The 20317-nt window shown below is 43.2% G+C and overlaps 1 protein-coding gene and 1 long non-coding RNA gene across 11 annotated transcripts in view; one reads left to right on the top strand and one right to left on the bottom strand.

Moving 5' to 3' along the window:
- Positions 1-17234, top strand: part of SGK3 (serum/glucocorticoid regulated kinase family member 3) — a 78921-nt gene extending 61687 nt beyond the window's left edge. For 7 of the 10 annotated variants that reach the window (XM_074987115.1, XM_074987117.1, XM_074987118.1 and 4 more), the window contains 9 exons: positions 373-456; positions 539-670; positions 6508-6620; positions 6896-6932; positions 7064-7150; positions 8738-8833; positions 9988-10143; positions 11710-11799; positions 13418-17233. In XM_074987115.1, coding sequence (XP_074843216.1) covers positions 373-456; positions 539-670; positions 6508-6620; positions 6896-6932; positions 7064-7150; positions 8738-8833; positions 9988-10143; positions 11710-11799; positions 13418-13588 — 966 coding nt within the window. In that variant the 3' untranslated portion in view covers positions 13589-17233. Of the gene's footprint in view, positions 1-372; positions 457-538; positions 671-6507; positions 6621-6895; positions 6933-7063; positions 7151-8737; positions 8834-9987; positions 10148-11709; positions 11800-13417 lie in introns of all 10 variants that reach the window. The other 3 variants (XR_012644411.1, XR_012644412.1, XM_074987120.1) reach the window with 3 other exon arrangements.
- LOC142009296 (uncharacterized) overlaps positions 9966-20317 on the bottom strand; it is a 47901-nt gene continuing 37549 nt past the window's right edge. The window contains exons 8-9 of the long non-coding RNA XR_012644414.1: positions 11962-12125; positions 9966-10098 (exon numbers count right to left, since the gene is read on the bottom strand). This is a non-coding gene — a long non-coding RNA (uncharacterized LOC142009296). The remainder of the gene's footprint in view (positions 10099-11961; positions 12126-20317) is intronic.

Below are 20317 nucleotides of genomic sequence, written 5' to 3'. Positions count from 1 at the left end.
AGGAAGACTAGGAATCTGTATTTTCAAGAGAGCCAAAATTCTGTCGTCGTCCGACCCTAAGAGCTGGTGCCCTAGGCATGAACCTGTTGTTGTGCCTTTGCCGTAAGTTGGCCCTGCAGATGCTATCCATAGTGGCATTACAATTCAGTGGAAACTGTGAAAGACCTTATGTTCCAAATTCTGGTAACATTCTCCTTTTTGTTGATGCCACCTGTAGCAATGGTGAACTATTTCATGGATCAAGAAATTGTGTAGTGAAGTAATTGTATTAATCATGTTAGCTATGCTTCTCCAGCTACTTTTTAATTACTCTGAAATAGCAGAGTGAGAATTATGTTAACCGTATTGCCTCTTTCATCTTAAATTTCACAGGTTCTTCTTGCAAAACGAAAACTGGATGGGAAATTTTATGCTGTCAAAGTACTGCAGAAAAAAGTTGTTCTCAACAGGAAAGAGGTAAAGGGAAATACCTTTTTTCTTTTCCTCTTCAATTACAAAATTGTTCCTATTTACTTATTGACCTTTCGCTTCCTTGCAGCAAAAACATATTATGGCTGAACGTAATGTATTGTTGAAAAATGTGAAACATCCATTTTTGGTTGGATTGCATTACTCATTCCAAACAACAGAAAAGCTTTACTTTGTTCTGGATTTTGTTAATGGAGGGGAGGTAAGTAACTTTCTTATTTTAGGTTGTCGTCTCTTCTTACGCTAACTTATAAGGAAAGTAATCCACTGTAAAATGTGCTTGTTTTAATATTTTTGTAAGTAAATTACAATTCTGTTATTACCTACTAATGGCAGTTTAAGATGTCGCTGTAGACTTGCATTCAAAAAATTCTTTGCAGCTAATGTAGAGTCTCTTTCTTAAAAAAACTCATTTTATTAAACTCTCAATATGAACCTTAATATACCGCTCTAATGCTCACATTCTCACCAGTCTTCTACATGCTCTTTTATTGACATGGCTCTAAATAAAACATACCGCCAGTGTGACTTCTCTGTAAAATGATATTTCTTTCAGCGCTTACAGCTATTCCTTCCTTTTCTCTGATATAAACAGCTTAGATGCCAGGATCTACCAGCAGGAGGAAGAAGGTGTTTGAATTTTTTGCAGGGGAGGGAGGAGCAGAAGTAGACATTTGAATTGACTTCTTCAGAGTTACTGTGCTTCTGGTCATACACCATAGCGTCAAATGTCATATTTTAATTCTTGTTAACTTAGCCCTGTTATCTGCAGCAGTGTTTGCTCTGAGCATTGACATTGACACTGAGGAGGCCATAAGTAACTTGGGAAAGAACTTTGGAAAGAGCTGGATGAAATCTCTACATTTTTAATAAGATACAGGCAGGAGTAAATTCATTATTTAACAAGCAGTAAGTCATTAGGCCCAGATAACGTACACCCAAGAGTTCTAGTGCAGCTCAAGTATGAATAGATTGAGCTGCTAATTAAAGTGAGTATCTCTGTAACAACAGCTACTGCTCCAGAGGATTGCAAGGTTGCAAATATCATCTATTTTTAAAAGGCTCTAGGAATAATATGGGGATTTATAGCTTAACATCTTTACCTGGACATTTGGTTGAAATTATAAGTTAAAAAGAGAAATTCAGAACAAGTGGAAAATCATAATAGCATAATCTGACCAGAGGATTAGGAGAAAAGTCTTTCATTGTGTCAAAAAGGTAACAGTGGAGTACTTTGAAGGTTCTGTTCTAGATCAACGTATTAACTTGAAAGGTGGTGGGGACTGAGGTTGTAAAACTTGTAGATGAGACACAGTTATTTCAGTTAGTCATGATCAGAGAGACCCAGACAAGCTCAGTGAGCAGGCAACATGATGGCAAACTGAATTTCATGCTGACAAATGCAAACCAATGCACATTTGAGGGACAAATTTAAGCTACTTGTGTACCTTACAGACAGTAGAAAGTCAGAGTTAAGAACATGTCAGGAATGGAGGTTGTCTGTCATGCCAAGTTGTTCATAACTCTAAACAGAACTTTGGTTATTCTTTCAAAAGTTGACTGAACTGACTGAATACAGCTTTAAAATCTTACTGTGCAGAAGAAAAATGCTGCTCTTGGCCATATTAAATTGACTGAAGCAAGCACAGAAATAGCTTGCTTACTTCGTCAAATCTGCTCCAAGTGCTTGCTCATGTTGATCCCATAATAGGGGTGTGTGCACCATGCACATTGGTCATCCGGGATGTTTGCCTTAGCGGTTTGTTTGAGGTTAGCTGTGGCACCCTCTGGAGTGCTGCACTCATGTCGCAGTGTAGCAGGTGCCACCAGCCCTACACACTGTTCCTTCTTGCTCCCCATGGTGGTAAATCTTAATGCCTGTCGCTTGCCTCACAAGTGGCCATAGATTCCTTTTCTTGTCTCAGCCTTAAGCTTCTAGATGTAAACAGTTCTGTAAGCGTTCAGCTAGTTAGGGTTTCAGCAGGGACTTTATCCCAGGTAGTTCATGCCCTTCTTTCTGGGTTTTAAGTCTTGCCACATGTAACAGGTCTCTTAGGCTATGTCTACCTGACAGCCCTATTTCCGAAATAAGATAAATTTGGAAATATCTTATTTTGAAATAACAAAACCAAACACAAAATGCATTTTGAAATAGCACCCAGCTATTTTGAAATAGCATTTCCAGGTCCATATCACTGTTTCAGAATAGTGCCATTGGAGCCCATTGTGGCCTATTTCAAAATAGGCGTTATTCCTCAGGAAATTGTTTACCAGAATCAAAATAACACACCCGCAATTTCCAATTTATTTTGAAATAGTGTGTGCATCATTTAGATGCTGCCAAAGTTATTTTGAAATAGCTGCTGCTGTTTGGAGATAAGTTGGCCGTGTAGACAGCCTTAGTGACCCACACAATGGCACTGCCTTGGGGAATCCCTCATGAGGAGGTGAGAACTTTTATCTTTGGAATCGCACACAACATTAAACATGACTCAGGGCCCTCATGATGCAGGCTGCCCTGTGCTCGGCTTTGGATCCAGCTTGGCCTGAAACAGTACCCAGCATTTTGTCTTTATGTAGTGCAACCCCTGCATTGGGCTCCTCCTGACACTGATCCCCATCACTGATGCCAAAGAAGACCGCACCGAAGAATCCTGATGAAAGTGCTCTGGGCAGATGTCACTTGTCAGGCCTTACACCCACTTTTTATCTGCACAAGGACTCTGCCCTGGGAATTCTTCCCCTTCCTCCAAAAGAAGGTCCTGCTACTGACTCTGGGGGAGCAGTATAAGGTCCAAACCAATGGTGCAGTCAATGCCCTTTCAGCACCTGCACGGCCAAGAGAGCTCCCACCACTGCTGATGCCACGTTTGTTAGTGGGACTGGCTAAGGCTCCCCACAAGGGCAAGTCTGCCAGCAAGACCTCCCACGTTAAGCGCCACGTGTCTCTTGGAGCCAAGAGAGTCTTAGCTCTCCGTGTTCTTGGTCTACATGTTGGTCCAGGTCTCTGGCCTGTCACTACCATTCATAGGTGCTGTGCTCCTGATCTCTCCTCCATGCTGAAGTCTATGCCTTGGTGAGCCATCGCCCCAGTCCTTGGCCTGTCATCAGTTGCAGCACTGAGACCTCAGAGACTCTCCCCAGTACAACACCACTCTGCTTCTTCCTGGCACTGGTCGTAACGCTGCCAACAGTGGTCATTGGCTGTAATGGTTAGCAGCCAGACCCCACCATGATCACCGGAGGGCAATGACTTCCCTTGGTCAGAGGACAGGTCAGCACCTTCCTTGCCCAGACATCAGTGGGACTGGGCTCTGGAAGATGTGTCTCCAGCTATGGTGTCAGCCTGGCAGCAGGGCCAGTGTCCAAGCTGATGGTCTCACTGGAACAACGTGGGGTTTCCTGTCATGCCGTTGTTCAACTGTCACCAACCCTTGGTTATCACATTGGGCAGGTGGAAGTCAGCATCTTTGGCACTGCGTTCAGTGCAGGATGACTCAGTAGCAGTCATGAGTGAGGAGCTAGTGCTCACTCCAAGGCTGCCCTGCCCGGTGGGTGAGGAAATACTCAGACCTCCTCCAGCAGGCCAATCCTCCTCCTCCTTTTGACATGAGACAGCTCTGGAGGGGCCTAGCCCACCAGACATATTCATGGTGCAACAGATGCTGCTCTGTAGGGTAGCATGAAAGGTGGGCGTCAAGGAGGAGGAGATGGAGGAGCAGATGAACACATTGTTTAATGCGCTCTCAGCATCTACCCCAGCCGTGCCACAAACCAGGGTTTTCCTTCCTGAAGCATGTTTTCTGGGTGTGACCGACTTAATCTCCCCACGCAAAAGACCATGTGCTCACCAAGGCCCACAGGTGTCTGCAACAGTGGGGCCACGTGGCTGTGGGCATGTATGTGGTCAGACATACACCCAGCTTCATCCGAGGCCTCTGCAAATATGGCTGTCCTTGGTTTACTTTCCTAGCAGGCATCCCCTACGCCGAGGCGATGTTTAGACCGCAGGCTTCTGTCCGCAGAAGTTGTCGACCGAGCACGTGTTGAGACTGCAGCTCTGCCGGAAGAGATCTGCCAGTAGGAAGTGTTCTGTTGATATCTCTGTACACCTCGTTTCACGAGGAAGAAGGGATGTCTCAACAGAGGAGGTTTATCCAACGTTTGGCCCCATGTGGATGGGCCAGTTGTTGGAAAAACCTCTCCTGACAGAACTGTCTGCAAAAGATAAGCAAATGTGCTGCACAATTTGGTATCTTTTGTTGACAGTGCTCAGCAATCTAGACGTAGCCTGAGTGGTCGCAGTACTGAGCTGTAACCTACTATCATTGGACTGGTGGCAGGATCCTGAGTCGATACTTCAAGGAGTTCTTTTCATGTCCCCGTCCCCATTGCTCACCCAGGCCTTGGATGCTGCTGTTATGGGCTTTGTATGGCTAGCTGGAAGAAGAGGTGCTGCCCCTTTAAGAGCCCACTTACAACAGGTAGGAAGAAAGGGAAAAGTTGACAGAGATGGACAGGAAAAGCAGGAAGCAGTTGGCCTAGGCCAGGAGAAGGTCACTGCACTGCTTTTCCTGCTTGACTGGAACTGCAGGGGAGGGAGTTACACCCTGTGCATTCTTGTAAAGGACTTTTTTCACTAGGACTGGGCTGGCAGCACCCACCCACCCATGAACCTGGCAAAAGAATTGGGTTCCCCTTTGATTTGCGGAGGACATGATTCCCTTTCTCTTTGGGGCAGGGGGGACTTTGGAGGAATTTTTTTCTCTACACCAGAATAGCCAGGGTAGGATGATATTTTTTCTACCTTCCCCACAGTGGACCTGGGACCAGGTGGGATGGAATGCAGACGGTAGTTAGGTTATAATGTCATAACTTACTATGCAAAACTTGTGGCACCTGTCCAGTGCAGCTATTCAGTATTGAAGGGCTGTAGTTTCTGACATAGAATGGATTGGGAGATGCTTTAATGGAAACATCCCTTAATGGAGCTGAGTTAGAGGGGCTTGGCACTGCCATGCCTTCTACATGGGGAGCTTACTGTGCTCTCCTTTTATAGCCTCCTTTGCCCTCACGTGAGGAGAGGGTGACGGCCTCAGGAGCACGTGGGACCTGGTTGGGGATTATTTGGAAATGATCAAGGGACAGGAAAGCAACCTGCATTGTACAACTTGTTGCTGGATACTGCCAGGTATTTAAATAAAGCTATGGCTTGCTTTAAACCACAACCATTGCCTCCTGTTCCCCCCATCCTACCGCCGGCCGTGGCCAGACAGTGCTGCATTCTGAACTCTGTCCAGCAACTTTAAGTTTATTAAGTAATATGCAAACCTACCACCAAAACTAATAGAAATAAATACAAAACTTTTCCATCTTCAAGTCAAGTTGAAATGTTTATAATCTTGCTTGCTGCTTATTCATTTCAAACAGAGGACTTGGCAACAGAAATATTTTCTTTCTAAACCTTTCAGTTCTGTACATGGCAGTGTAGTTTCCAACCCTACAAGATGTGACTAGATTCCTGCATTCATGCAGACATCAGTTGAAGCTTCTGGGCCTGTGGGGTCCACCTCTACCAAGTAACTTCTAGCATTGAAGAATGTATCCTCATAATATAAATCTTCTTCAAGTGGTTTCAGAATAGAGTGTAACTTCATTATACGGTTATGCAGCTACTTATACTGATTTGTCAAGTTGCTATTGTCTTCCAAAATCAGAGGCTAGGGATCTGACCAAGGATACTTCCCATTGTAGTAATTTATACTGGCTGAACAAGGCTTTCTCAGAAACATCACTGTACTACTATCTATTAAGGTATTATACTCTTGGGACTACACAAGTGAGAATGTGAAGTGGCTTAAAGGAGGAATATAAATGGTTGTGTACAAGGAAAAAAATGTAATTTGTTTCACAATTTTGACAGCTTGTCATGAAAAAGCTAACCAAGTGACCTGTATATTCCTGCAAAGGATTTATACCTTGTAACTTTAATGTTTTAGACTAATTCATCTTATCATTTGCATCTTTGTATATTTGCAGTTGTTCTTTCATTTACAAAGGGAACGCTCCTTTCCAGAACACAGAGCCAGATTTTATGCTGCTGAAATAGCCAGTGCATTGGGCTACTTGCACTCCATAAATATTGTATACAGGTAACCATTTCCTAAAATTAATTTTTATTTTGCATAAAGAGAAATGTAGCCAATCAAGAAAAGCTGCATTTGCGGTTTTCATTCAACCTATTTACACATGTAGATTTATAATTATAATTTCAGCTTATAGTTTTTTTTGTTTTTAAAAATAGAGGCCTGACACAATTTAAGCTTGTGTAAAAATAAGTGACTATTAGTATAAAACTGTAACTCTTCGTTTTTATTACACTTATAAGAGGATTAATATAAAACTTTTTTTTTTTTTTTTATAATAGGGATTTGAAACCCGAGAACATTCTCTTAGACTCACTGGTAAGCATATCCTATCTGATGACCAGAACTCTCTTAAAATTTGTGTAAATGCAAAATATTATAACACAATATATAATATTATATTTTCAGTAAGATCTGTTTTTGTTGTTTGGCTTTTTTTCTCTCTGTAGGGACATGTTGTCTTAACAGATTTTGGACTCTGTAAAGAAGGGATTGCTATCTCAGACACGACTGCAACCTTCTGTGGGACACCAGAAGTAAGCAAACTTTCTTGAGTTTTAGCCAGTACAAGCAAATTGCCACAACAACTTGGGTGAGAAGGAGTTTCATTTATTTGACAGGGCATCAGGGATGTTTGTGGTTTTTGAAGTTGTTGGATAGAGAATCTTGCATGAACTAGGATAGGGATTTTTAGTTGACAAGGACTGTATAAATGAAGAAGTTGCAGTCAATGAAAACTCCCATGACCACAATTTTATGTGAGGTTATAATCTAGGATTCCATAAACAGAATTAAACCTGAAGAGAAACAAGAGTCTGCTGAACTTCATTGGAAAATGTAAATGCTAAAATATAGGGATCTTCTATGGTTAAATATTTAACCATCTCAGAAACAAATTACAAAGAAAAAAATTCATCTTGTGCTATGAGCAAGTTTTTTGGCACGTATGTTTTCATTCGTATTAGATTCATCCAAGAGGATTGCAGCACTGTGGCCTGAGGTCCCAGTTTATAAAAACCTTTTACTGAGCTTGACCGTTGTGCATTGTGTAATAGTCTGTTTACTCTGGGGCTTACATTCCCATAGTTCATGAACTGTTAAAAGTTCAAGGATGTAGCTTAATATTTGGTACCTGCATCTGTATGTTCTCTCCACAGTCCCCAGGTTTGTCCATATCACAGAAACCTAACTGACTTTAAAGCAGAGTCTCAATGTCTGCTCAAGGCAAGGACTGAAGGAACCAAAGCATTGTAGGTCAGCGCTGTGAGAACAATAATGATCTGGCCATAACATCAAAATTCTTAATAACTGGGTATCTGTGCGGAATAGTCTAGTGGGCCTAGGAGACTCTGTACCAAATGTATCTAATTAAAAATTATGGTGGTGGGAACCATATATGTGCCCAAATCCTGGATAAACTTTTTGTGAGGCACCTAGGAACCTGTTAGTGTCATGTTGGCATCCAGTAATTGATGTAAAAGGATGGTATAAGCCAATGATATGGAATGTGTCCTTCAAATCTGTCCCCCCAGCTCGGGGGGTGGGGGGGCCAAAAACCTCTGAACAATTTCACAGTTGAGGATTTATTTGTCTGTAGCCTCATTGAAACTTCAGTATAGATAATATAATGGGATTATGCTCTTACAGTGTAGAGGAGTAAGAGACATTTTCCTGATTTGAAGCAGAGTGAACTGCTTCCACTTATTTCTCACTTTTTAAATAGTATTCAAGCCCAAGGGGGCAACAGGACTGGTTAATGAGCAACTTGCCTTTGAGAAAGATACCATTGGCAGAGGGAAGCTGCTGCTTAGCAGACCAGAGCTGCTGGTTAATTGTCTTTGAAGCACAGTGCTGTGACCTTTCCCTGGAACTTGAAAGAATTGTCCATTAGAGATGGCACAATAATTTGGCAAATTCAGTGGGTGCGAAGCTTAACCTGTGCTGTGAAACAACAGAAGTCCATTTAAGCACTCAGCTGGATAATTGAGAGATGCCCCGAGTGTAAGGACAAAAGAAATCTTAAGTTATTTATGCACTAACTTTCCTAAAGAGATACTGTAAAATACTTGCTTAAATAAAGGCTAGATGTAAATATAACCAGCCTAGCTCTTTTTTATCTTTAGTACCTTGCCCCAGAAGTGATCAGAAAACAGCCCTATGACAACACAGTAGACTGGTGGTGCCTTGGTGCAGTTCTATATGAAATGCTTTATGGGCTGGTAAGTATTTTATTCTTTTCCTTTTGAACTCTTTATAGTACACACGTAGCCAGTGATCTATAACTTTTTTAAATGGTTAAAGCACACTTTAACTGGTGAATAACTTGTTTGTAACTTTTTAACTAACCATCTGGTTTTGTCTTCTGAATTTTGTTTTTCTTTTTGATGTCTAAAATTCTGCTCTCCAAACTTGGATATTAGTAACTCTCATACAGTAGAGACAAGTAGGACAGAACCCAAGGGGGAAAAAAAAAAAAAGCAGGAGTCCATTGAAACAGAAGTGATACTGCCCAATAAAAGTAAAGTACTACCAGCCAAAAGTGGCACCAAAGATGTTCGCCAAGTATTTTAACCCTAAAATTTCCAATCTTCCCCAGGTTACTACTTACAGTTTAAAAAAAATCTGCCTGCCATTTCAGCTAGGGTGGTTTTGTAACCTACCTAAAAGTGGCGGTGCGGGGGGAAGCAAACAACCTCACCAGGCCCATGGGCTGTGGGGGCATGGATCTGCATTCCTGGAAGGGGCATCGCTGAAGGGGTGGAGGCTTAGTGCCATCTGGAGCATGAAATGTGGTGCATCAGCAGTGATTTAAAGGGACCAGAGCACCATAATCTGCCACAGTGGTGGCTGAGACCCAACACTTTTAAATTGCCAGGCTGTGGTGTAACTGCCCTTTTTGCTGCTTCCCCTCCCCCATCAGCAGGCCTAGAGGAATTGTTTCATAAATTGTATATGCCTACCTTCCTTTTCCTGGGAGGACATGAAGAATTTTGCTCAGCCACTCATACTCTTGCTCACACTCAATAGGATTTTTAAATATGGATAGTTTCTACAGCCACCACTGAATATTGAGAGTACCTTGGTAGAGAACAGGATATGCAGGAAGGCGTAAAAAGAAGAAAGGCTATCCTGATGTCACTGCTTGCATTATATGAGGATAAAGCAATTGGTCCATTCATGAAGTGATGCTTGGAGTGGCGGGTGGAGATTTTGGTTAAAAAATGAAATTTCTATCTTCTCTATCCAAGATCAGACTGTCACTGGGTTTTCAGTGGTGGTCATTGGCATTTCTGATGGAGCAGTTTACTCTCACATCTCAAAAATGTTTTTATTGAACAGTACTCTTTCAAAGCCGTATCTTGTTTTTGTTCAGCCTCCGTTTTACTGCCGGGATGTTGCTGAGATGTATGAAAATATTCTGCACAAACCTCTATATGTGCGCCCAGGAGTCAGTCTTACAGCCTGGTCTATTCTGGAAGAACTCCTGGAGAAAGACAGGCAAAACAGACTTGGAGCAAGAGAAGACTTTGTATGTAATTTTCTGTCTGTAAATTAATCAGGCACTAATTTATGAAAGGCACATTTAAGCTCACAATGCAGTTTGACAACATTTTTTGAAAGAAACAGGTAGAGAAAGTCCTTTGAATGCTAAATGTCGACTTTATAACAAAATATCCTCATCACCAAAAACCTGAAGGGCAAGGGAAGGATATATTTATAATGTATGTAGGTCTTACAATTTTTGAGCTTGACTGCTCAAAGAACACCTGTTTTCTAACAATTATGTTCCCTGGGCTGTGCTGATATAATTGAAGATGCTAGTACTCCAAAATGGAAGTTACCAACACAAAAATAAGTACGCTTTGGTGAATTAAGCTTCAACTGTTAGAAAAATGCTATTTGTCAAATAGGAAAAAAGGAAACAAATATTTTTTCAGGCTTCTAGAATGGCTTTGAAAACAATGGCTAGGGCTTGGCAAACTTCTGTGAAAGAATATTTTGACATCGTTCCTTGGGTTCGTGTAAAGATGTGTAGAGAAGTGGTCACAGAATTGTGCAGGCAGGATATAAAGTGACCTGCTGTTTTTACCTGCTTTTGATGTGTTTAGGCATAATTTTGTTATGCAAACTTAAAAGTTCTGTTAGATTGTTACGGTACCATTACATTTTTGCAGCACCCAGTAAATGAAAGGCAATTTAGTGTTTGGGAGGGCGTAACTGTTCACTAGAGACAAACAGAAAACCTGCTGTGGAGTTCCTGGAGGCATCCCATCTGGAACAGTACTCATGTTACCAAATCGTGTTAGCTAAGAGCAGAAACATGAATGTAAATACTTCTTGTAAAACCTTTTGGAAACCTTCTGGTTTTCCTTGAAACATCAATTTAAGCACAAAATAAAATGTTAGTCTGCCTTTTCAGAAATGTTTCCCCATCAAATTTTAACCTCTCCAGGCATATCTCTTACTTATAATTGCAAAACAAATGGATCAAATAATGGGCTTTAAGTTTTGGGGGGGGGGTTTGTTGTTGGTTTTTCTTTTACTGATGCCTTGTTACTACACCAAATCTTAGAATCAAGATTAGTCTTAGACTAGACCTTAGGAGGTCATCAAGTCCAATCCCCTACTCAAAAGTAGGACCAACCCCAACTAAATCATCCCAGCCTAGGCTTTGTCAAGCCTGACCTTTAAAAACCTCTAAGGATGGAGATTCCACCATTTCCGTAGGCAACTCATTCCAATGCTTCTCCACCCTCCTAGTGAAGTAGTGTTTCCTAATATCCAACCTAGACCTCTCCCCTTGCAACTTGAGACCATTATTTCTTGTTCCGCCACTGCCTGGCTGCATCCTTTTTGCAGGCTAAATAAGCCCAGTTTCCTCTGTCTCTGCTCATAAGGCAGGTATCCTGGCCCTTATCATTTTCATTGTCCTATGCTGGATTCTGTCCACGTCCTTTCTGTATTGGGCGGGGGAGGCCCAAAACCAAGAAACACTTTCACTCTAGCATGCTGGGAGGATCTCTGAAACAACATTGTATTCCAATGCTGTAGGGTATATCATGGAAATAACATTTATCTTTGTTCTCTGTTGCAGCTGGAAATTCAGAGGCATCCTTTCTTTGAATCTCTCAGCTGGACTGATCTTCTCCAAAAGAAGATTCCACCACCATTTAATCCTAATGTGGTAGGTGCAATAGGTCATTTTAGATTCGCTCTCCCAAATCTCTTAATTCTCTGTGTAAATGTTGCAGAGAATGGCAAGTCCAGCCCCTTTCAAAAAGTGTTGGTCACCATTTCTAAACTATGTAAAGCAGTGGTACTGAAATTAGAGTACATCTACACTTACCAGAAGATCAACACGGTGGCAGTCAGTGTCCAGGGTTCGATTTAGTGTGTCTAGTAGGGCCACATTACATCAAATCATCGGGGCTCCACTGTTGATCCTGGTACTCCTCACAGTCACAAGAAGTAAGGGAAGTTGGTGGGAGAATTTCTCCTGTTGACCTCCCACTGTGGAACAGAAGGAAAAACTGACTTAGGATACATTGACTCCAGCTATGCAATTCATGTATCTGAAGTTGTGTGTCTTAAATTGATTTTTTCCTCCCGAGCGTAGATCTGGCCTTAGAAGCGCTAGAGAGACTTTTTTAATATTATTATTATGATTGTTATTACTGACTGAAATCAGGAGCATGCCATCCTGAAACTGCATTGTTTTTTGTCATAATGTTGCATCAGAATGTGATAAAGTTGTTGTTCTTTCATGACTTGCATGTTGTGACACAGGGTGAGAATACTGCACTGTGACATGCTTTACATATCTTTGAGACATTCCTCCTCCTCCTCCCTCCCCATTTTGTCACTCTCCATTCCTGGCTAGCGGGAGAGGGAGGTCTTTCTTTCACCTTACGACTTCAGCTGAGTAGCTCCTGCCCAGTAGGTCTGATGCATTGTATGCACTTAGGCATTGAGGGTGGCACTCCTCTGAGCCCATTTCTGCACTACTGGTTTTGTTTTGCGCATGTGCAAAACAGCACTTTCTGGGAATCAGTGACCTTCCCTTCGACATTCTTCCGTGAGGACAGCCCTAGCATTCAACAGCTGATTAGTTGATTTTAGCTACATAATTTGCATAGCTAAAATTGTGTATCAGCAAGTTGACTATGTCTAATATAGACATAGCCTGAGCCTCATTCTTTAAATTTGAGGCTGCTCTAAGGTGTGCATGAGGTACCATTTTTTTCTAGTTATTGTCATACAACAGTTGCTGCTTCTGCATGGCAGGATATCAGACTGCTGGCAGAATTGTCACTAGTAGAATCAGTGTCAGTCACTAAGCTGATTCCAGGAGAATTATCTTTTGAAACATAGGTGAGCTCAAATTCTGCTAGGAAAATACTAGTACGTTAGAAACCTGTGTAATGTGGGGGAAAACAGGAGGTAGTTAGTGGAGGATGGGGGGTGAACTTTATTTAAAAAAAAAAAAAAAAAAAGGTGGGGTGGGGAGAGAAGGTGAATGCATGACTAAGGAGGAGGAAAACAAGAAGAAAAAGGACGCTTTGGTATTTTGGTTGTCTCTCTCTTTCACCAGCTCCAAAGAAGCAGCACTCTGTCCTTCAGCAGCTGTTTGCACATACAGAATGATGAGACTTATTTAACTGCTGTCCTTGAGAAAGGGAGAACATCATAGTGCAGATAACCTTGAATTTAATTGAAATGAAAATATTTTATAGACCAAGATGTTTAAAAATACAAATGCTACATTAATATGACTAATGATGGTTTGTGTGTGTCATTCCTAGGTTGGTCCAGATGACATAAGGAATTTTGATGCCGTTTTCACAGAAGAAATGGTTCCTTATTCAGTTTGCATTTCCTCCGATTATAACATTGTAAATGCCAGTGTGCTTGAAGCAGATGATGCATTTGTTGGGTTTTCTTATGCACCACCTTCGGAAGACTTGTTTCACTAGGAGCCAACATGCTGCACAAATACAAGTGGGAAGATGGACTGAAACATGAGTGTGAGTGTAGTCCAGACTATATGTATCTAGTGCCTCATTTTATATGTAGGGTTGAAACCGATGAACAAATTTTTTCTGCTGTATATAAGAAAATTGGGCATTTCAGATGGCTTTCTTTGGAATTTAAACTTTTCCTGCTGCATAAAAATATTTTTAAAATTAAGATCTTTAAGAGCTGTTCCTTTACATTAATCTGTTTTTAAGTAAACACAGTGACTGTTTGTTTTTTTTCCTTCAGGTTTACATTAATACCTATCCAGGATTTGGCTGTCTTTCAGCAGCAGCAAACTTAGCACATTTATAAATGCCTTTGTAACTATTTACAGTGACTTTTTGTGCTTGAATTGTAACTATGCAATTGTCTTTTTTTGTACATCATTGTTTAAAGAAGATAAATGTTTTCTTTTTAATATCACCTTTTTGAAATACAAGTTTATTAATGTACAGCACTTACTCTAAAATTTAATTCCACATTTAAGAATCAGTAGATACTTTAAGGATCTGAGAAGTTGCTCAGTTAGGACTAGATTACCATCCTTACTCTTTTTATACATACCTTACTTCTGAAGTCCTCCTTTCAATTTCCACTAGATTGAGGAATAAAGTACTACACAAAGTGGAGTGAAGGTAGCACAAACCAGCCCAGAATATTTGGTAACACTACTAATTGCATTGGGTGTAATGTTCTTTTCTGGTAAATATCTGTTGAAGTTTCTGAATCTTAACTGCACTTGAAAAAAAAAAAAGCATTAAAATTCTATTTTTCCAAAGAGCTGGAGGACAGTAATCATTGTTATTTTTTCAAGGAAATCTTGCTGGGACCCTTTAGAGAGATGGTGCCAAAAGTTAGGGTTATTTCATCTGATGTGTCCCTGAAATACTAATATATTCTAAATGAAATGCATCAAAATCCATAGTTTCTTGCCTTTCTATATTCTAATGTATCAGTTCTTAAATCTTGATAGGAAAAATAACTATTCAGCTACCTTCTGATTACTTGTAAGAATGTGAAGAGATTGTGCATCATGTGTGCCTCTTCAAACACGCACATATAAGCAATATGCTAACACTGATCAACTTGTTTAGGTGTTTTAAACACACTACATTCTGAAAGTTGGCTCCAGTTTTAATGTCATTTTCTTGTAGCAGTATTTTACTTGTGATTCACTGTGCTTGTAAATAACACATTTATCTGCTATTTTAGTAAGTCTGGGTGGTTTTGCACTTTTCCACAATGCCTTTAACTGGATCACCACAAGAACCCGAAGGAAACTTAATAATAAAAACATGAATAAATCAGGCAATAGTAACAATTTAAAATGTTGAACTTTCTCTGATCACAAAATGCAACTTATGTCATATGTAGCAAAAAAAACCAAGAAAGAATTTCAGCTATAGATTCATCTTGTTAAAGTGGAATAGAATCTATTGTGTAGATCAGGGTAAGTAGTATTTCTAATAGGACATCTGTACATAAAAACAATATGGCTAGGCTGCTGTCTTCAGGCGAGAGCAAAGTGAATTTCTCACTTTAAGCAATAATCCTTTATAAGTCCTCTGCATGATGATGAACACTGAAGAATTGACACAATCTAATTATAGTAATATAAAATGAGAGAAGATTAGGGTTGCCTGGTGTCCAGTATTGAACTGGACAGTCCAGTATTTGGGCTCTGTCCGGTTAAAAAAAATCAAAGAATACCAGACACTTAAATGCCTGGTATTTTTGTGGAGGACATCTGGCAACCTTACATTCAAGTGCCCAAAAGCTATTGAGAGCCTGGGGTCTGACTCTGGGACCGGACTGCACCTGAGGTGCCTTTGTGCAGTTGGAGCACATCCTCTGTTCCAGCCATGCCAGAGGGAGCCAGCATCCCCTAGCCCCCAGGCCGGGCCTTTCCAGTGCCACAGCACTGGGGGATCCCTTATCTGGCTGCGTCAGTCCTAGCCCACTGCCGCCCTTCCCTTCCTGCCATGCTGCGGCGGCAGTAGCCAGCTGCTGGCACGTGATAGGCAGGAAGCAGACCCTGGTAGCCCCGGTGCGCAGGCTGCAGCCTGATGTGGCCCACACAGAAGTGGCCATGCTCCGTGCTGCTGGATGCTCGCTTGCTCTTCTCCCTCTACACACTCTATGGCTTCTTCCAATGGCTACAGCTTCCACTTGCTTCGCAGGGTGGCCCCCAGTAGCAGCATCATGGTGGAGGGGCCCAACAGGCAGCTGTGCTGTTGCATCTGCCCAGGGGACTGCTTTTTTTGGTTATCCATAATTTCTGTTTTTTAAAGTCAATATTTATTTTACATATTTTTCTATTGCAGACAGGTAAAGAATTGGATAATTTCACAGTGCTGAATTGGATGGAATTTTTTGCATGTTACGTAATTTTGTTTGAATAACAGTTAAATGCAGATAAAGTTGATTTCATTAATACCTATATGTTTTCAATGTTTGTAAATCAGTTGAAATATTATTTTCTGACTAAAGTGTTGTTTATCCATATAATTAACTGATTTTATAAAGCATCTAATGAACCGATTTGCAAGTAATGAAGAAAATACATTTTTAACATCTTTCCCCACCACCCTGCTGCTTGTGTCCGGTATTTTTGTGGAGGACATCTGGCACCTTTAGAGAGGACTGAAAGGGACATAATTCTGCTAATTTCAGCCTCCATTATCTTTTCAGTAAAATGTTTTCCATGAGATGTGGATTTTGTAAACATTGTCTCCTTGGCTATTTCTATCATGAGCTTTCTAACTTTAAATAGGTTGTGATATCATTGCTTTATTAAGAAGAGAGATGTGCAAGTTTAAGGACTTTTCAGAGCTGTGAAATGTCAAACTATATAGCACTTCAGTTCAATCTCTAAGTGAAGATTTAACTGTAGAAAAAGTCTTCTGAGGATTGGTCTACGCTAGGGAACAAAGTGAATCTCAGATACGCAATTCCAGCTATGCCATTAGCATAACTACAATCAACATATCAGGACTCATGCATCTGATGAAGTGGGTCTTTGCCCACAAAAGCTCCAAAGTATCTGTTAGTCTATAAGGTGCCACAGGACTTCTTGTCATTCTCGAAGATACAGACTAACACGGCTACCTCTCTGATACATATCAGGATCAACTTTGTTCCCTGATGTAGATCCAGGCTGTTCAGGCTTGCCATAGTGTGAACTCGGGAGGCTTGATCCACATGTCAAACATGGTATCCATCATGAATTACTGAATTCAACTGTAAATCTTTCTTGCTTTTGGTACCTCCATTACACAATAAGATAACGAGCTACTCACCTGATGCCAGGATGTCTTCACAGTTTTTAAAACTAATTTGCATATGTAATTCAAGTGTAATACAACAGTGTAAAGTCCTGTGAAATAAGAAGCTGTACCAAAATATACAAATTATGCACTGCACACTGCAACTCAAATGCTGCCCTCTTAACTTGCATGAAGTCTGCATCAGTGTTCCCTGTAAGCTCAGCACTTTGGTGGCCACCCAGGAGAGAGTTTGATGCCACCCAGCTAATTAGCAGGTGCCCTGCAACCACCCACACTGAGCAGCCTCTCTTTTGTATGAGCAGTTGCATCTCCTAAATCAGGGGTCAGAAACCTTTCTGATACAGAGACCTGAAATTTGATATTTTAGCTTCTAATCCAACTGCTGGTGACACTTTTTAAAGTCACCAATAGTCCTATGGACAACAGCTTCCTTAATCAATAAATTAATAAAGATGCAGAGCTTTACTGTTCAGGTGATGGTTGGTGGCATTAGCTGGTCTTTTGTCAATCTCCAGGCTGTGAGCAAGCTCCCACTTGCATGGAGGAAGAGGGATGAGCCTGCACTCTCGCTTCACCTGCTGATGAAAAGCAGCTTGCTTGCCATCCTTGGCACCCCGCTGAGGTTTGCTGACCCCTGTTCAAATACGCGGGGTTTAATTTTTCTGGTGGGGAGTTGGTGTCGGCAATAGTTTTGTAAGAATATACATATGGGGGAGGGAAGGAAGTGCCCAGTTGACTGCTGTAGCTTTACTTAGCCTATTGGATCAAGGATAAATTTTGGGAGGAAAAATACTTAGATTGAAGAGGTTAGCAGTAATACTGGGAATTACTGCTACTAAAGAAGGGTAGTGTGGACTTTGTTGTGTGAATTTTGCAATCTCCTTTGGCATAAACAATGCATCTCCATCCTGTGACCATTGTCCTGTGCTCCTATTGGTTGGCTCTTTAAGGGGCTGGTCCACAAAAAAGTCATTAAAAGGAAAGCAAACCAGATCAGCAAATAATTTGGAAGGAGGAGCATGGGTTCAAGGGGAAAGATTTTTTGGAAGCCCTTGCTCATTCTGGCTACACTTTCAGCATCTCTGTAAATAGCTTTCTTAAAAGAGCCAGTTTAGGCCTATGAAACACTGTATAGGAGTAGGTGTCTAAGGACAAGGCCCACGTGCCTTCAGTTTGGGGTGGGAATGCCTTTGAATTCAGCCAGAGCTGAATGCTGGTAAATATTTTCACACACACACCCCTGCCCTCTAAGGGTTGTGAGTTCAATCCTTGAGGGGGGCACTTAGGGATCTCGGACAAACAGAAAAAAAGAAAAGGATGGTCCTTGGTCTGCAGAGAGAGCAGGGGACTGGACTCAATAACCTCCCAAGGTCCCTTCCAGTTCTATGAGATGTGTAGCTCCATAACGGGGGAGAGGTGGAGGCTTGGGGAATACAATGAGACGGTGGGTAAGGGGGAGGCTGGCAGAACTGTTAGTGTGGAGGGGAGGAGCTGGGCAGCTGATAGTGAGTTTATAGCCACTCCCGGTAAACTGGGGCTTCAGGCAGAAAGGGCGGGGCAGGGACTTTCAGCCCCCGGCTATTGAAAAGGGCCCTGGCTATGTTAAGAAAATAACACGTTGGAGGAAAAAAACCCGCCCAGCTCAGCTGCGGTCGCGGGCGGGTGCCAGGCTGCCCTGGGAAGAATGGCAGTGCTGGGGGGGGGGGGGGCGCTCCGGGCTGCTAACCCGGGGGGGTACGTGGGGCGGGGAGCGGCTTATCGGAGCAGGTGGTGCCGGGGGCGGGGTGGGCTCTGCAGCAGGCAGGTCCCATGGGTGGGGATCTGTCTTGCGGCAGCTGCCCGGGTGTGCTGAGGGCGGGCCGAGCCGCTGCAGGGATGGGGCGGCCGGGCAGAGCGGCGGGGGCCAGGCGCCTCCCCCCCCCCCCCCCTCCCGCGACACACCCGCAGGGGCGGAACGTTTCACGTGCAACAAGAGCCGGGGCCGCTGTGGTGCCCGCACTGCTGCAACCCCTCCGGCCCCCAGCGGAGCCCGGCCGGACTGCGGGGGGGGGGGGGGCGGGATGCCTCTCCCGCCTCCTGAGCCTGCGCCACACCCGCCGGCTCCCCGCCGACCTGCTTTCTGCGCAAGCGCCGTGGCGGGCTGGGGCAGGCAAGACGGGGCGGGGCGAAGCGGGGTGGGCTTGGCGCCAGAGCGCTGTGTAGGCGTGTCCGGGCCCAGGGGCGTGGGTCGGAGTTAGCGGTGCCAGAGGCAGGTGAGTGATGATAGTGGTGCTATGGGGATGGTGCTGGGGTAGTGGGGGGTAATGGCTCCTGAGGATGCCAGTGGGTGGGAGGCAGTGGCGAGGTGTAGCGGTGCTGGGGTGTGAGGTTATTCAGTGGTGACGTGACGTGGTACCCTTGAGGCCAGTGGGCGTGAGTGGGGTGAGCAGTGGTGAGGTGAAGTACTGCCAGAGGGGTGTGGGGTGAGGCCGGGGGGGAGGGGGGGCAGTGGTGAGGTGTAGTGGTGCCAGTAGGTAAGGGGGGGGGGCAGTGAATCTGTGTGTGTGGGGGGAGAGTGGTGCCGACAGGGGTGGGGAGGTAGTGGTGCGGGTGTAGAGGCTCTAGCGAGCAAGGAGGGTATCAGTGCTAGCAGCGGTATGTAGCAGTGCCAACTGGGTGGTGGGAGCCATGGGGGCACTATAGTGGTTCTGCCAGTGGTGTGTAGAGGTGCCAGCAGTTCTGGGCAGTGCAGTGATGCCAGCAGGGAGAATAATTGAGGGTTTGTCTGGCTAGGCAGCTCAGCATGCGAGGCATCCAGCTGGTGTTCAAACACTGTCTCATATTTTTTTTCTTTCTGCAATTGTGTAGCATCTGGGTTCGGGTGGGGGGGAAAAAACCTTATACAGACTAAATTAAGTCCAGCTCATTCAGCCTCTCCTTGTAAGCCATGTGCTCCAGCCCCCTAATATTTTTCCTTGCACTCCACTAGACTATCTCCTATTTGTCCCTATCCTTTCTGTAGGAGGAGTGCAAAACTGGATGCAGTACTGCAGCTGTGGGCTCACCAGTGCAGAACAGAGGGGAACAATCTCTTCCCTCGACTGGCTGGCAGTGCTTCTACTAATGCAGCCCAATATGCCATTAGCAGCCTTCTTGGCAAGGAGGGTACACTGTTGAATCATATCCAGTTTCTCATCTACTGAAATCTTCAGATCCTTTTCTTCTAGATTCTTCCAACCTAAGCAGAGGACTTTAGTATCATGTGTGGACTGACTGCACTAGGCGAATGTGATATGCCAGAGTGCTGACCAGATCAGTGGGGGACTTCATGATCCCTACCCATAACCTAGGGTGCTTTCCCATGTCACCTGGGCTGCTTGGAAACCACCATTAGCATGAAGGTCACTCCAAGATGTGCTT

The sequence above is a fragment of the Carettochelys insculpta genome, chromosome 2, assembly GCF_033958435.1.
Source record: "Carettochelys insculpta isolate YL-2023 chromosome 2, ASM3395843v1, whole genome shotgun sequence".
Lineage (NCBI taxonomy): Eukaryota > Metazoa > Chordata > Testudines > Carettochelyidae > Carettochelys > Carettochelys insculpta.
This window is presented reverse-complemented; position numbering and strand designations above follow the sequence as displayed.